The sequence below is a fragment of the Perognathus longimembris genome, chromosome 1, assembly GCF_023159225.1.
Source record: "Perognathus longimembris pacificus isolate PPM17 chromosome 1, ASM2315922v1, whole genome shotgun sequence".
Classification (NCBI taxonomy): domain Eukaryota; kingdom Metazoa; phylum Chordata; class Mammalia; order Rodentia; family Heteromyidae; genus Perognathus; species Perognathus longimembris.
The window spans coordinates 132188497-132204071 of NC_063161.1; the positions used below are offsets into that span (position 1 = coordinate 132188497).

The 15575-nt window shown below is 40.6% G+C and overlaps 1 protein-coding gene across 1 annotated transcript in view; it reads left to right on the top strand.

Annotated features, from left to right (window-relative positions):
- The window catches only part of Frmpd1 (FERM and PDZ domain containing 1), an 82991-nt gene that overhangs the window by 31149 nt on the left and 36267 nt on the right, over positions 1–15575 (top strand). Inside the window, exon 2 of the mRNA XM_048337210.1 lies at positions 13133–13237. Coding sequence (XP_048193167.1) covers positions 13137–13237 — 101 coding nt within the window. The 5' untranslated portion in view covers positions 13133–13136. The remainder of the gene's footprint in view (positions 1–13132; positions 13238–15575) is intronic.

The following is a 15575-nucleotide window of genomic DNA, read 5'->3' on the forward strand; positions in this document are numbered from 1 at the left end:
ATACAAACTGGTCAAGAGACCAGTCTTTCGAGGCAGTGGTGAGAGATAAAGAGTTAGATATTTGAAAAGAGGTTGGATTTTTAGAAGGGAAGAGGGAATCTCTGAAGGACTCAGGGAAATGATGAGATAAATAGCATTTTACAGTCTGTACCTACATAGAGAAATTCAGTGTGAGGATAAAAGGAGATGAAACAGAGGCAGAGGCTGCTGACTTGTGTACCTGTAGGAATGACTAGTTAGGGACAAAGCCAGAGAGGAATCCAGCATCTCTGTTCCTGTTCCTAGATCTTTTGTTCTTTAGGGTTTTTTGTTTTTTTCTTTATCAAGAGTGATGTTAGAAATGCAATTTCTAGGCAACCTGAGACCGACTGAATCAGAGTCAACCCATGCTTTAATCGACTCTCAAGATGTGTTTAGGGTTTTTAGAAAGGGGAAAATAAGAGAAATTCCTTGCTGGAGTTGGAGAAAGTGAGCCAGGCGAGAGATGCGGGACACCAGAGATAAGGTTATTCTTCCTTTTTAAATATTAAAATGTAATCTACATGCCATAAAATCAACCCTTTCAAATCAGTTGGTAGTTGTTAGCATATTCACAAGATTGTGCAATTATCACATCTAATTTTAGAACATTTTCCTCATGCCCCCAAAGCATCCTTTACCCATTAGCAGTCAACTCCTGGTTCCCCTTCTCCATAACCCAGGCAACTGCTAATCAGTTCTACTTCTATGGATTTGCCTGTTCTGCACATTCATACAAATGGAACCATTTGTATGAGAACCCTTACTGTCTGGTTTCTGTCACTTAGAATCATGTGTTTGAGGTTTCTCTGTATTAGAGAATGTGTCAGGACTGAATTCCTTTTTATGACAGAACAAAACTTTCTATTCTTCAAACTTTTGTCTCAGACAACTTTGGTCATACACCTAAGTTCATACCACCTCAAAAAAGAGGTTGGAGTCTTTAACTTCCATGATTTCTGGCATGGGGAGCAGAAAATCTCTCTTTTTCTTGCTGAAACTTTTTTTTTAAAGGTTACATCTGGACACATTTTTGTAGAACCCTGTAGCTTTCAAGGTATTGTCACAGAGAAGGGGCAGTAAGCCTTTCACCAGTGCTGGTGCATAGCTGCTAGGGATCAGCACAGTCATTTTTATGAATGAGAAAATGAGGCTGAGAAGGGAGTGGTCTGAGCCATCAATGTGCTACCATGACCATTCATTGAATTATCAGGCAGGAGGTATGGACTAGGCAGAGGAAGCATCTGAGAAGCATGAGAAACCAGGGGCTGTTTGGGGGAACAATTGGTTGTTTAGAGTGAGGGACAAAGCAGGTAAGTAGAACTTAGATCACATAAGACTTTGATAGCCACCCCCAGGTGGGGAGAAAAGCAGTAGAGTAGAATGACTGGATCAGCTCCTGAGACCAGAAAATTTAATCTGATTCTGAATTCCAGTCCTTCCATTTCCTTGCTGCTGTATTCTTGGCCAAAGTATTTAGCTTCTTCATGCTTCAGTTTCCTTTCTGTGAATGAAGGTTTTATATACCTTTTATATATGGGGGATATGACATAAGTGATAGAGTACTTGCCTAGGAAGCATGAGGCCATGAGTTCAAAACCCCAGTACAGCAAAAACAAGAAAAACTAAACACATGTAAATTGCTAAGCCTACTGCCTAGTCTATGGTAGCATTGTTAAAGTAGTCGTATCATTAACATTACTATAATTCCAGAGCTAAGACTTTATTCTAAAAACGAAAGGAAGCCACTTGGGGGATCTTAAAATGGAAGTGTTATGGTTAGAACCACATGCTACACGATGTTGGTAGTCATGTGGAGAATAGATGGGAGGAAGGTGAAGCCAGTAGACTGGCTGGGAGGTTATTGGAGTATTTCAGATAGAAAGTTTGTACCCTGGAAGTAGCACAAGGAGAAGAGGAGATGAGAAATGAAGATAACTGGGATAAAGTCATAGGACTTGGCAACTGGACCAGTAAGGAGCATGAAACAGAGTGAATCCAGGACATCTGAGGATTGGAGCAGAGAAAGATGGTGGATGAGTTCTGTTTTAGATGCAATGGCTCAAGTGCCTCTGAGCCCTCTTGACAGAGATATGAAAGAAACAACTGGTTCTCAGAGCATTTGGAATTGTTTGTGCTGTGGTTGCCTGTGGAGAACTTTCAGAGAAGTGAGCCCCAAACTTTGCTCTATATTGGAATCACTTGAGGGGAGGGCATCTTTGAAACAGATAGAATCTGAGCTTGCAGCCTCAAAAATTCTAATTTAATTGGTTAGGGTGCTAACTTGGAGTTTTAGAGGCCCCCTGGGTAATTCTAATGTGTAGCAAAGTTTGGGAACCACAGGTTTATTTATTTATTTATGTTGCCAGTCCTGGGCCTTAAACTCAGGGCTTGAGTACTGTCCCTGGCTTCTTTTTGCTCAAGGCTAGCACTCTGCCACTTGAGCCATAGCGCCACTTCTGGCCATTTTGTATATATGTGGTACTGAGGAATCAAACCCAGGGCTTCAATGTATAGGAGGCAAGCTCTCTTGCCAGTAGGCCATAGTTCCAGCCCGAACCACAGGTTTAGAAATACCTGATGCCTTTTTCTTTTTTCAGATAGAAAGGAAGTCGAGAACTAAACCCTCACATTGAGGTTGATAAAGTGGTTGCCAAGAAGGCTGAATAGGTGGGAGATGCAACTGGGCAGCTGTCACAGGAGCTGAGGAGGAAAGCAGAAAAGTTTGAACACTTTTAGATCAGTTAATTTAAGAGAAAAATGCTAGTTGGGTTTTTTGTATCTCTCATTATTGAAAAGACTAGATATTTCTCATGCATTTTGCTTTATTGTTTGTGATTTTTCTCCTACCAGCAGTTTTTTATATTCTTGGGCTCTGTATATATTGTTTTTCTTTTCTTTTCTTTTTTGCCAGTCCTGGGGCTTGAACTCAGGGCCTGAGCACTGTCCTTGGCTTCTTTTTGCTCAAGGCTAGCACTCTGCCACTTGAGCCACGGTACCACTTCTGGCCTTTACTATACTTTCGATTGAGGAATCGAACCTAGGGTTGCATGTATGCGAGGCAAGCACTCTTGCCACTAGGCCATATTCCCAGCCCAGACTTTCTATATATTGGAGATTAAGTATTGTAGGATAGCATAGATGCCCCTCTATCTCATTTTGTGCTCCATTTATTCATTTACAACTTATTCAATTTAACAAAAGTTTATTGAATTTGTTGGATGTTAGGAGCTAGAGAGACAAAGATGAAGAGAACAAAACAAAACAAAACAAAAAACCCAAACTCTCTTTTGATCAGCCCAGAATCGCATACAACTTGGATTAATCTCTCTTCCTAAATCCTAGAATATCAGGTTTAGAAGGCATGTGTGGTTCTACTTCCCATCCAGTCTTTTTGTTTTGAGGAAAGGGTCTCACTGTGAAACTCAGGTTGTCCTAAAACTCCTTGTCTCAATCCTCCTTCTCTAGTTTCTTTCTTTTTTTTTTTTTTTTTTTTTTTTGCCAGTCCTGGGGCTTGGACTCAGGGCCTGAGCACTGTCCCTGGCTTCTTTTTGCTCAAGGCTAGCACTCTGCCACTTGAGCCACAGCGCCACTTCTGGCCATTTTCTGTATATGTGGTGCTGGGGAATCGAACCCAGGGCCTCATGTATATGAGGCAAGCACTCTTGCCACTAGGCCATATCCCCAGCCCTTTAGTTTCTTGAATGCTGGGATCACAGGCTTACCAAGTATGAACCACTCCCAGTATCCCTTCTGATCTTGATTGCCCCACAGGGTCTCTGACCTGCTGATGTCTTCTGTTTTCTCCTGCATCTTTGTGATAAGAAATTCTTTAATCAACAAGGCACCCCAATGCAGTTGATTTTTTTTTCTTTTGTCAGTTGTGGGGCTTAAACTCAGGGCCTGGGCACTACCCCTGAGTTCTTTTGCTCAAGGCTAATGCTGTACTACTTTGAGCCACAGTTCCACTTCTGGTTTTCTGGTGGTTAACTGGAGATAAGAATCTCCTGCCCAGGCTGGCTTTGAACCTCAGATCTCAGCCTCCTAAGTACCCAGCCCCAATGCAGTTTTGATAGCTCTGATATGAAAAAATCTTTTACAAGGTAGGCAAAATGGGTAAATGTTCAAACTGAATAATTGATACATGGAGATGTGTAATAATATTCCATTTATCTTGCCTATGTTTTAATTTTGTTAAGAAATATTAAAGGGCCAAGTTTCTTATGAAGTCAAAAATTATATTCTTCAATTTATAAAGGAAACCTATTCTGGTTTGTATGGTTGTCCTTATATTCCCCTAAGTCTTTACAACAGAATAATTTTCCTCAGGTTATTCTCCAGTTTCTAAAATTTAGTTCTATATGCCATTGTGCTACCTGTAGGCACTCATGTTTTCAGTTCTCCCTCTCTATGTTGACCTCTCGTTTTTTTTTAATTCATGTTGCATTACACTGGCCAGCAATTCTAATGTTGTAACAAATATCACCATTTTTTAAAAAAATAGAATGCTTCTATGTGTCTCTCTGGCATTTTTGTATTTAACTTTTTTGGTTTTATTGTTTCTCTTCTTGTGCTAGGACCAGGACTTTCACTCAGGATCACAAGCTCTTACTTGGCTTTCGTACTCATGACTGACACTCTTCCATTACAGCCATGCCTCCAGTCCAGCATTTTGTCTGTTAATTGGAGATGAGAGTCTCCTAGACTTTTCTGCCTGGGCTAGCTTCAAACTGAGATTCCCCTGATCCCAGCCTCCTGGAGTAGCTAAGGTTGTAGACACTGGCATCTGGCTTTTTTTTTTCCTAATCAGAGAAAATTAATTACAGGTAACAAATGACTTCTAGCTTCTTATGATCATTTGCCTCATTTCTTTTTTCTTTCTGTTTCTTTCCCTTCTCCCTCCCCCTCCCTCTCCCTCTCCCTCTCCTTTTCCCTCTCCCTCTCCCTCTCCCTCTTCTCTCTCTTTCTTCCCTCCCCTCTCCCACCCCTGGTAATCAAACCCAGGACCTCATGAATGCTAGGCTAGGACCATTGTGTATGTGTGTGCACGTGCATGCACATGCATGGGTGTGCTTGTCCTAGGGCTTGAACTCAGGGCCTGGGTACTGCCCTTAAGCTTTTTTGCTCAAGGTTAGCATTGTACCACTTGAGCCACAGCTCCACTTTCAGCCTTTTTGGTAGTTAATTGGAAAGAATAGTCTCGTGGACTTTCTTGCCCAGGCTGGGAACGGTGATGAATGACAGAACCATTAGACCAGATGACTTCTTGGCAGTGGAACAGTGGGGAAGATTGCAATGTTTGGGGATTATCTGTGCTCTTACTTTGTTCCATTAGCCCAGCCAACCCATAGGCTAATAGGAAAGCCATTAGCAGGTCATTCTCTTTGACTTTAAATTCTCCTCAGACCTTGCTGAGTCAGGGAGCAACTTTTAATGGCTTGGGTGATGTAGCCACTTGTTTGGTCTTTGGAAGTCCCTGGATGGAGGCACATACTTATCCATAGTCCAGATGTATAATGCAAATTAATTCTTTTAATAATTAGGGTCATATATGTTTATAGGAATGAGTTAGCTAAATTGTGTTTGGCAGCAGTTTCTTTAAAGATCTCCTGTAAGTAATTACTGCTGCTGGCCTACCTTCAACAGGAATTGGAAGGCTTGCTTGTCTCTATCCCTAGAGGTGTCTGAGAGCCCTAAAAACTACATCATTCAGAGACTGACAATGATGTATAGGTCAGATATTCTGCATCTGCTTTTATCATGGTTATTTCAGAATTTTCTGACATACTGAAGTGTCTAAAAGATACTGTGTGTGTGGCACTGGAGTTTGGAAAAGACATCATGCTTGCTTGGCTTGCTTGCTAGTGTGCTTGTCACTTGAGCCATGCCTCCAGCCCAGATTTTTGCTGGTTATTTTGGAGATGATCCTGTGGACTTTTCTGCCTGGCTGGCTTCAAACTGAAATACTCTGAATCTCAACCTCCTGAGTGGCATGTTTACAGGTGTTAGCTACACAAAAGTCTGGAGATAGATTTATTGAACAAGTTATGGTGAGAGAAAATACTGTGAGGGCTGGGAATATGGCATGGTGGCAAAAGTGCTTGCCTCATATACGTGAAGCCCTGGGTTTGATTCCTTAGCACTATATAGAAAAGGCCAGAAGTGGCTCTGTGGCTCAAGTTGGCAGAGTGCTAGCCTTGAGCAAAAAGAAGCCAGGGAGAGTGCTCAGGCCCTGAGTTCAAGCCTCAGGACTGGCAAAAAAAAAAAAAAAAGAAGAAGAAAATACTATGATAAAGCCCTTTGAGGCTGGGGAATATGGCCTAGTGGCAAGAGTGCTTGCCTCGCATACATGAAGCCCTGGGTTCGATTCCCCAGCACCACATATATAGAAAATGGCCAGAAGTGGCGCTGTGGCTCATGTGGTAAAGGGCTAGCCTTGAGCAAAAAGAAGCCAGGGACAGTGCTCAGGCCCTGAGTCCAAGGCCCAGGACTGGCAAAAAAAAAAGCCATTTCAATTATGGTAAAAATGCTTAGATATTAATATAAATTATGTTTATGAAACTATAAGTAAGGAAAATCTAAAATCTCACTTTGATTTATAAAAACACATGTGTAAGTGTGGAAAAAGTAACAATCGCTAACTTGCGAAGTGTGGTTATGAATGATTTTATTTTCATTTTACATTCTGTATGTTTGACCATCAATATGTATTACTTTGATATTAAAATTATTTCTGAACTTAAATAATTTTAAGGGCTTTTAATAGAAACCAACAACCTAACCTCTTAGAAACAACCTCTTTAAACTCATCTAATATTTCAGACCATCTGGTATTTTCCTGAGAAATTTGCTTCAGTTAACAGTGTCTAACTTATTAATTTTAGACACTAATCATCATAGTAGATAAGAATTCAACTATTTTGTCACTATACTTCTTTTTAGTCATACTCCTGATGTTACATTTTTTGAAATGACTTTTCATTGGTTATATTATTACAAAAGTGTAAATATTGTTTTGTTGCTAAGCCAAGTAGTAAACTGTACTTTTATTTCTTATATTACCTTCTATATTTCTTGGATCTCATCCTGCTTTTGTTTTGATTTGCTAACTTTTTTTTTTTTTTTGCCAGTCCTGGGCTTGAACTCAGGGCCTGAGCACTGTCCCTGGCTTCTTTTTGCTCAAGGCTAGCACTCTGCCACTTGAGCCACAGCACAACTTCTGGCCGTTTTCTGCATATGTGGGGCTGGGGAATTGAAGCCAGGGCTTCATGTATCTGAGGCAAGCACTTTTTGCCACTAGGCCATATCCCCAGCCCCTTGATTTGCTAAGTTCTTTATGTGCTTCATTCTTTCCCACGTTGTCTACCAGACTTTCAGGGAAATTTTCTGCACAGAGAAATCAGATCATCTATTTGTTTCTATTTCTTTTTCCTAAGACCTTTCCTTCTAAGCCCTAGTCTCTGTGGGTTGCTCTCAGGGTCTTTGTAGGCATGACCATGTCATCCTGGATGTTCTCTTTGCCTCTTATATTTCATCCTCAGTTTTCTATATCTCCTTCCTGCTTGATTTATTTACTTCCTTGTTTTGCAGGAGTACATCATTTATTTATTTATTTATTTATTCAAATTTTTATTATCAAACTGATGTACAGAGAGGTTACAGTTTCATACGTTAGGCATTGGATACATTTCTTGTACTGTTTGTTACCTTGTCCCTCATGCACCCAGGAGTACATCATTTAATATCCTGAGAAAAAGCAAATCAGAGTTCAGTATTTTGAGACCTGACTGTGTAAATACGTTTTTACTACTGGTTGATAATTTAGATATAGAATTCTAGAGGGAAAATCATTTTCCTTCAGAAATTTGTCTTCCAACTTCCATTGTTTTTACTAGATCTAATGCCATCTTATTCTCAGTGGTTTATAATTGTTCTGATATTTTTTCCTTTGAATGTTTAGAAGATACTTTCTGAGTATAGTTTTTAATTTTTTTTTGTAGTATTGTTTCTTGCTGAACATGGAGCAATTGTAGATTGTGGAGGTAGGTTATCTCATTATGTACCTAGGCTACTTTCAAACTTGTGAACTTCCTACCTCAGCCTTCAACATAGCTGGGACTTACAAGAGTGCACTACTGTACTGGGTTTATATATTTAGATGTTTTAGTTATTTGTAATCTGCAAATTGAGTCGAGGTGGATTTTTTTTTTTTTTTTTTTGCCAGTCCTGGGCCTTGGACTCAAGGCCTGAGCACTGTCCCTGGCTTCTTTTTGCTCAAGGCAGCACTCTGCCACTTGAGCCACAGCGCCACTTCTGGCCGTTTTCTGTATATGTGGTGCTGGGGAATCAAACCCAGGGCCTCATGTATATGAGGCAAGCTCTCTTGCCACTAGGCCATATCCCCAGCCCCTCGAGGTGGAATTTTATTGAATTATTTATAACTTTCCTTACCTCTGCTTCCTTTATTGTTTTTTTTTGTGTGGGGGGGGGGAGAGGGTTTGCAAGTACTCAGGGCCTTGCACTCCTCAAGAGGCTGTTGTTCCTCAGGTAAGAACATTCATGGCACTTTTTAAACATGAAAATTGTTTTCTTAAAGTATCATCACTTTTCTTCTTTAAAAGGGATGCTAATTGGATTTTGATCATTCTTAAGAAAACTTGAATTATACAGGGGAAAGTAGGTTCAAAAGATAAATCAGTCAGGTTTCAGTGGCTCATGTCTGTAATCCTAGCTACTCAAGAGGCTAATATTTGGAGGATCAAGATTCAAAGTTAGGGGCTGGGGATATGGCCTAGTGGCAAGAATGCTTGCCTCGTATACATGAGGCCCTGGGTTCGATTCCCCAGCACCACATATACAGAAAATGGCCAGAAGTGGTGCTGTGGCTCAAGTGGCAGAGTGCTAGCCTTGAGCAAAAAGAAGCCAGGGACAGTGCTCAGGCCCTGAGTCCAAGGCCCAGGACTGGCAAAAAAAAAAAAAAAAAAGATTCAAAGTCAGCCCAGAATAAGAAGTCCATGTGACTCCTATCTTCAACAAAAAGCTGGGGTATAGCTCAAGTTAGTAGATTGTCAGCCATAAGTAAGCAAGCTGAGCAAGAGAGCAAGGCCCTCATTTCAAGCCCCAGTTCCAGCACAACAAAGAAAAAAAATAGATAATGTTCATTTTTACCAGTAGAAGCCAGCAACCTTGAGTCCAATTTTCAGTATTGTAACTACCTCAGTAATGCTATGAATGTAAAATAATTGGGATAAAGATCCTAACTTGAAACAACAACCAGTGCCTGTGGTAATTTAATGTCTTGTCAAATGGTTTTATTGATTGGTTTATACGTCTCTTGTTATAGAAAAATATACCTTTTTGAAAAGTTTATTAACATCTTTCCAATTTATATTTTAAAAAGCTAAAGAACACTGGATTCATCTTTTTTTTTGAAGGGGGAGCTTAGAATAAGATAATTGGTTAATTGTTACTATTGCTGCATACCCAGGATAGGGTGGGTTTTTAAAACATTAGGTTTCAATATAATTACAACTCAGCAACTGTTAGCTTGGCGGGGGAGGGGATGTGTAGGGTTGTTTTGTTTAATTTATTGATTAGTCTTTGAAGATTTTTGTTTCTTTTTAATAACTGTACCATCAGATGTGTACTGTGAAAAGACTAATGATATGTATAAAGGGCTTTACCAAAGTCCACTGAAAAACACACTACTCAAGTAGAGACTGTAAACCAAAATGTATCTGCATATGACATAAATTATAAATAGTGAGTATGGTGCTAAAGACTATACCAGTGGAACTAGATGAATGCTATGCACTTAATTTTAAAATAAACTAGTTTTCATTAAAAAAAAAAAAAAGAGGCTGTTGCTCTACCACTTGAACCACACTTCCACTTCCAGACTTTTTCTGGCTAATTGGGGATGAGAATCTCACAGATATTTCTTCCCTGGATGGGCTCTGGCTTCAGCCTTCTGGGTAGCTAGGATTACAAGCATAAGCACCTGGCAAACTTCCATTCTTCTTTACTTTTGAACCTAAGATTAAGTGAATATTGGGCTTCCTGGATTGATATTATACATTTATTGTATTTTACATTTTTCTGTGTTTGATATTTGGTTACTCATTCTGTAGTATTTCATAGACTATATTTTTCAAATGAATTTTTATTCTACCTTTGTTTTAATTTCCAACTGTACCTCCCTGTTGTCTGATAGCTTACTTTAATGAAAGATAATTGACACAATATTTTTTGAAGATTTAAAGAGTAATTTTTTTCTTCCGTCTCCTGCATTGTCTTCTGTCCTTTATTTATTTATTTGTGAGGGTGAACCTTTTTATTCCTTTACTGTGATTTATATGGTTTAGGAAAGAGAGATTAAGACTGTTGTAGTTCTCCCTGTTTAACTAGAAAGCCCTTATTCCTTTTTTCACTTGTGTTCAAGGCCGGCACTTTATCACATGAGCCACAGTGCCACTACCTTTTTTCACTTCTTTAAAGTTACTGAAGACAATATCCAAATCTGATGCCTCAACGGTTAATAAAGCTATGTTGAGTATGTCAACAAAGCTTATATATTGGCTTTTTATTCATTAGTTTCTGTTTGGCTTCCTTTTGACTGAAAAGCCCAAGTTTCCAGGTTTTCAAGGTGATCTTTTTGGATGTGCTGTGGGGGTTTTTGTTTGTTTGTTTTTTGTTTGTTTGTTTGTTTGTTTGATTTTGAACTCAGGGCCACATGCTTCCCAGGCAGGCATTTTACTGCTGAGCCACACCTCCAGCACCCATGTTTCTTTCACTATGCCATGATTGGTTATCTGTCTTTGTGCTACTGGAATAGGCCCTACTGTAGTTCTGTTGATCATTGCTGGATTCTGCATGTTAATATATTTTTCAGAATGACTACTACATATTCTTAGGGAGATTACTTTTTATTTGCTATATAGCTTCTGTTAGAACTGGCATCTGTGTTATACTGGCTGCTTGAGAAGTGTTTGAAAACTTTCTTCTTTATGTTCCAGAATAATTGTAATGGCATTGGGGGGAGATTAATCAAGATGACTAAATGCAGCATGGCATCTTTGAATCCTGGAACAGAAAAGGAAAGTTAGTAGGAAAGCCAGTGCCATTTGGATATAGTCTATAGTTTACTGAAAGGTACTCTGTCAGGGTTCATTTCTTTCTTTGTTTTTTTTTCGGTTTATTACTTAATTTTGAAAAAAGAAAAAAATTATGTGAGATTATCAATAACACTAGGGAAAGCTTGAGCCCTGCCTGCCTCCAGTCTAGTACTGAGATTATTTGGAGATGGAGTCTCATGGAATTTTCTGCCTGAGCTGACTTCAAACTATGATCCTTCAGATCTCAATCTCTTGAGTATCTAGAACTACACACATGAGCCACCAGTGCCTGGCTGTCTTTTTAGATTTTCTGTCTCTCTTAGGGTCATCATAATTTATATATTTTTAAAACTGTCATCTGGATTTTCCAGTGCATCTGTGTAGCCTTGAGCAACACAATCTCTTAAAATTCTTCTTTATTTGCTATTTAGCCATGCTTGTTTTCCTCTTTGTGTAGTTGCTTATTGGGTTATACATTTAATTTAGTGAGTTGAGACTAATATTCTTTTTTTTTTTTTTTTTTTTTTGGCCAGTCCTGGGCCTTGGACTCAGGGCCTGAGCACTGTCCCTGGCTTCTTCCCGCTCAAGGCTAACACTCTGCCACTTGAGCCACAGCGCCGCTTCTGGCCATTTTCTGTATATGTGGTGCTGGGGAATCGAACCTAGGGCCTCGTGTATCCGAGGCAGGCACTCTTGCCACTAGGCTATATCCCCAGCCCGAGACTAATATTCTTTAAAGTGACATGGGGTATTTATGAGACATTGTTGACAAGCACGTACACAAACATTTTTTCTAGGTAACTTGACAATATGTATCATGCACAAATACATATAAATTTTGCCTTAGCAATATCATACTTGGGACCCTGTTCAGACACATAATGGTATACATGTAGAAATGATATATGTGTGCTATAACTCATTGCAATACTGTGTCTTTTTAATCAGTTGGTGTTGAATTATATTAGTGAATTAATGATCTATCCAAAACTTACATATAAAACACATAAGCCTTAGCACATGATTAAGAATACTACTGTGTCCAGCTACCCAGGATATTATAAGGATGGCACTTCCAAATCAGCCTGGGCAAAAAGTTAGCAAGACCCCCATCTCTACAAACAAGCTGGGTGTGGCAGTGGATATAAATTTGGGATTATCTGTAATCCCACAGTTAGGGGAAGCAAAGGTAGAAGGATTGTGGTCCAGGACTGGCCCTGGATAAAAGCCAGACCCTATCTGAAAACTAAAGGTTGGAGGTGTGGCTTAAGTGATAAAGCACCTGCATGCAAGTGCAAGGCCCTAACTTCAAACCCCATAACTACAAAAAAAAAAAAAAAGAAGAAGAAGAAGAAGAAGAAGAAGAAGAAGAAGAAGAAGAAGAAGAAGAAGAAGAAGGAAAGAAAGAAAGAACGAAAAGAAAAGAAAAAAGAGGGCTGGGAATATGGCCTAGTGGCAAGAGTGTTTGCCTCCTATACATGAGGCCCTGGGTTTGATTCCTCAGCACCACATATACAGAAAGTGGCCAGAAGTGGTGCTGTGGCTCAAGTGGCAGAGTGCTAGCCTTGAGCAAAAAGAAGCCAGGGACAGTGCTCAGGCCCTGAGTTCACGGCCTAGGACTGGCCAAAAAAAAAAGAAAGAAAAGAAAAAAGAATGCTATCATGTTATCATGTCCCTTAATTCCTGATGCAGATAACACTGAATCATGATGTTCTGGGAGGCACATGGCAGAGAAGCCATGTATGAGACTCCCAAAGGATCACAGTTGCAAAGTTTGAGAAATTGTATCTCTTGTATTCTCTCCTCCTGTGTGTAAAAACAAAGCATTGTTTCACAAGTATTCCATTTTTTTATTTTGTGTATGTGTGTGTGGATTTCAGATACAAGTGAGCACTGAGTATTTGCTCAGCTGGTCTTAAAGAGGAGCAGCTCAGGACAGCATCACAGAATCTTCCTTGCAGGATTTTGCTTTGCTTTTTCTGAACTCTTCTTCCTTTCAGGTAAATGGAAGAGCTGGAGACCACTTTACTCCAGACTGGGAAAGCACACCGAATAGAACAAATGGTGGCTCGCTGGCTGCGCCGCTCCCGTGATAGCTCCGCTCGGTAAGGCTCCTGGGCTCCGAAGATTCCCATCTGTTCAGCTAGTGTCCCTGGGGGGAGGAGGTCCTGGCCCTGGGGGGCACCTGGGGATGGCTTTCTCCAGCTTGCTTTGTTCTTATGCCATGTGGTGGGGGATGTGGAAACAGGTCAGCAGTTGGGCTGAGATACCCTCCCTCTCCCTTACCCCAGCACACACAATGCCCCTTCCCTCACCCCTCATCTTAGCTGCTGTTGAATCCAGCAATCTGTTTGTGTCTTGTCCTTTCCTCAGCGCTTGTGTTTCCAGCAGCCAACCCTTCTCCATAGTCCCTATTTCATTCTTAGCAAAAACAAAATGAAATCAAATACAGATCTGATTTGACGGCTACAAGAGAACTTGAAAATATGCTCTGTTTCAAAGCCATCTCCAATTTCCCATCTGGCCCTGCCACCAGGATGAAATATCCCCCTGTCAGGTGTTTCTGAGACACTCATTCTTCCAAAGGAACTGGAAACAGCTGTTCTCTTGCCCAGAGATAAACTGCTCGCCGGCCAGCTTCTCTGAGAAGAGGCTGAGGTGAGCTAAGGCCGGTAGAATTAGCCCTGCTTTACAGAGGAAGCTCAGAGAGTGACTTGTTTAGGACCAGCTTCATCTCTTTTCTGTCCACCCCCCCACCCACCCATACACACCTTGTGTTTGAACTCAGAGCCTTGTGCTTACTTGGTAGATACCGTACCATTATGAGCCATGCCTCAGCCCTTTATAACTTATTTTTCACATAGGATCTCAATTTGGGGGGGGGTGGGGTGGGGGCGGGGGGTTAGGTCTGGGATCCTTGCCTCAGGCTGTGCCACTTGGCTTTGTTGAAATGGAGTCTCAGGAACTTCTTCAGCCAGGCTGATTCGACTCTCCATCCTCTCGGTCTCTACTTTCCAGTACTATTTCTTATAGAACAAAGTTTGAGCATCTTTGGTTTGACATTTCATTTGTCCACCGTCCATCCACAATCCTTTAAGCTATTTATCTTACCATTCTGCTTGATTCCCATGATGCTCAAGTGAATTCTCATTGTTCCCCTACTAATGCCCCTTCTCATCCCTTTTGCCCCGTGGTCCTGGGCTGCTGTGCTAGATCCCCTCTCCGTCCCCATGTGTCTAGAACCCACCCACAGTTCAAAGCTTGGCTAAAGCTCTGGCTTTTCAGGAAGTCTCACCCGGTCCCCAGACAGAAAAAAATCTCTCCCATGGGACCCCATGGCTTTGAGCTAAAGCATTGGCTGGTGTGCTCAGCCTGCCTAAGCAGCCTTCTATTAGGTCCCAGAAAGTACTAGCTTATCTCCAGAACTGAGTGAAGCACCCCCCAGGTGGTCAGGTAGGCTCATAGACAAATGAAAAAAAAAATCACAAGGCATATTGTTTCCCAAAGTAGGCTCTTCCAACCTCGTCCTGTATGATGCGACTCCACCTTAAAAGGTTCTGTGGCCAAATGTGTTTGGGAAACAATGCCCATTGTATCCCACGTTTAGCTACCTATCTTGTGGATACATGATGTGCATTACACCCATACTATGAATTAAAAGCTCAGAAAAGTCTTGTAAAAAAATATTGGTTTGATTTGAGATTGCCTATCTGAACTTGGTCCTTTCCTTTCCAAGATTCATCCATGTTCTGTCATGAATCAGTATTTCATTTCTTTTTATTGCTAAATATTCAATTGTACAGTATTTTCTTTGTCCATTCATCAGCTAATATAACACGGATATTTGGGTTCACATAGCATATGAATGTATGAAATAAACATTGGGTTATTTCTTCTGTGGTAAACATTATGAATAATAGTACCATGAACACATATAGAAATTTTGTTTTAACATATGCTTTCAGTTCTCTTGAGGATATACTTAACATTAGAATGGCTGGGTCATGTGGTAACTTTATTTGCTAGAGAAATGTCAGACTATTTTCCTTTCCTTCTTTCTTCCTTTCAGTCCTCTCTGCCTGTCAGGGCATATAGGGCCTGCATGGCATTTACTCTTCACCATCCTGGCTAATTCTGTACCCTGCCAGTGCCCATTTAAAAATGCACAAGAGCGACTGTCCCTCAGTCTAGCCCTCAGATCCTCTCCAACCCAAACCATTCAGTGATTCAACCACCATTGTGCCACAGGCCTACAAGTACTGTCAGGCCTTAGTCTCTAGCCATACCTTGTTCCCCTTGCTTGCCATTCTCCACTATTTTTCTTCTGCATCAGGGAACTAAACAAACACTTTCCTATCTCTGGGACTTACAGTTTGTTGCTCCTTTGGTCTAGAAAGTGCTTTTTCCTCATTCTTCAAGTTCAGTATACAGGATAATGTAGAC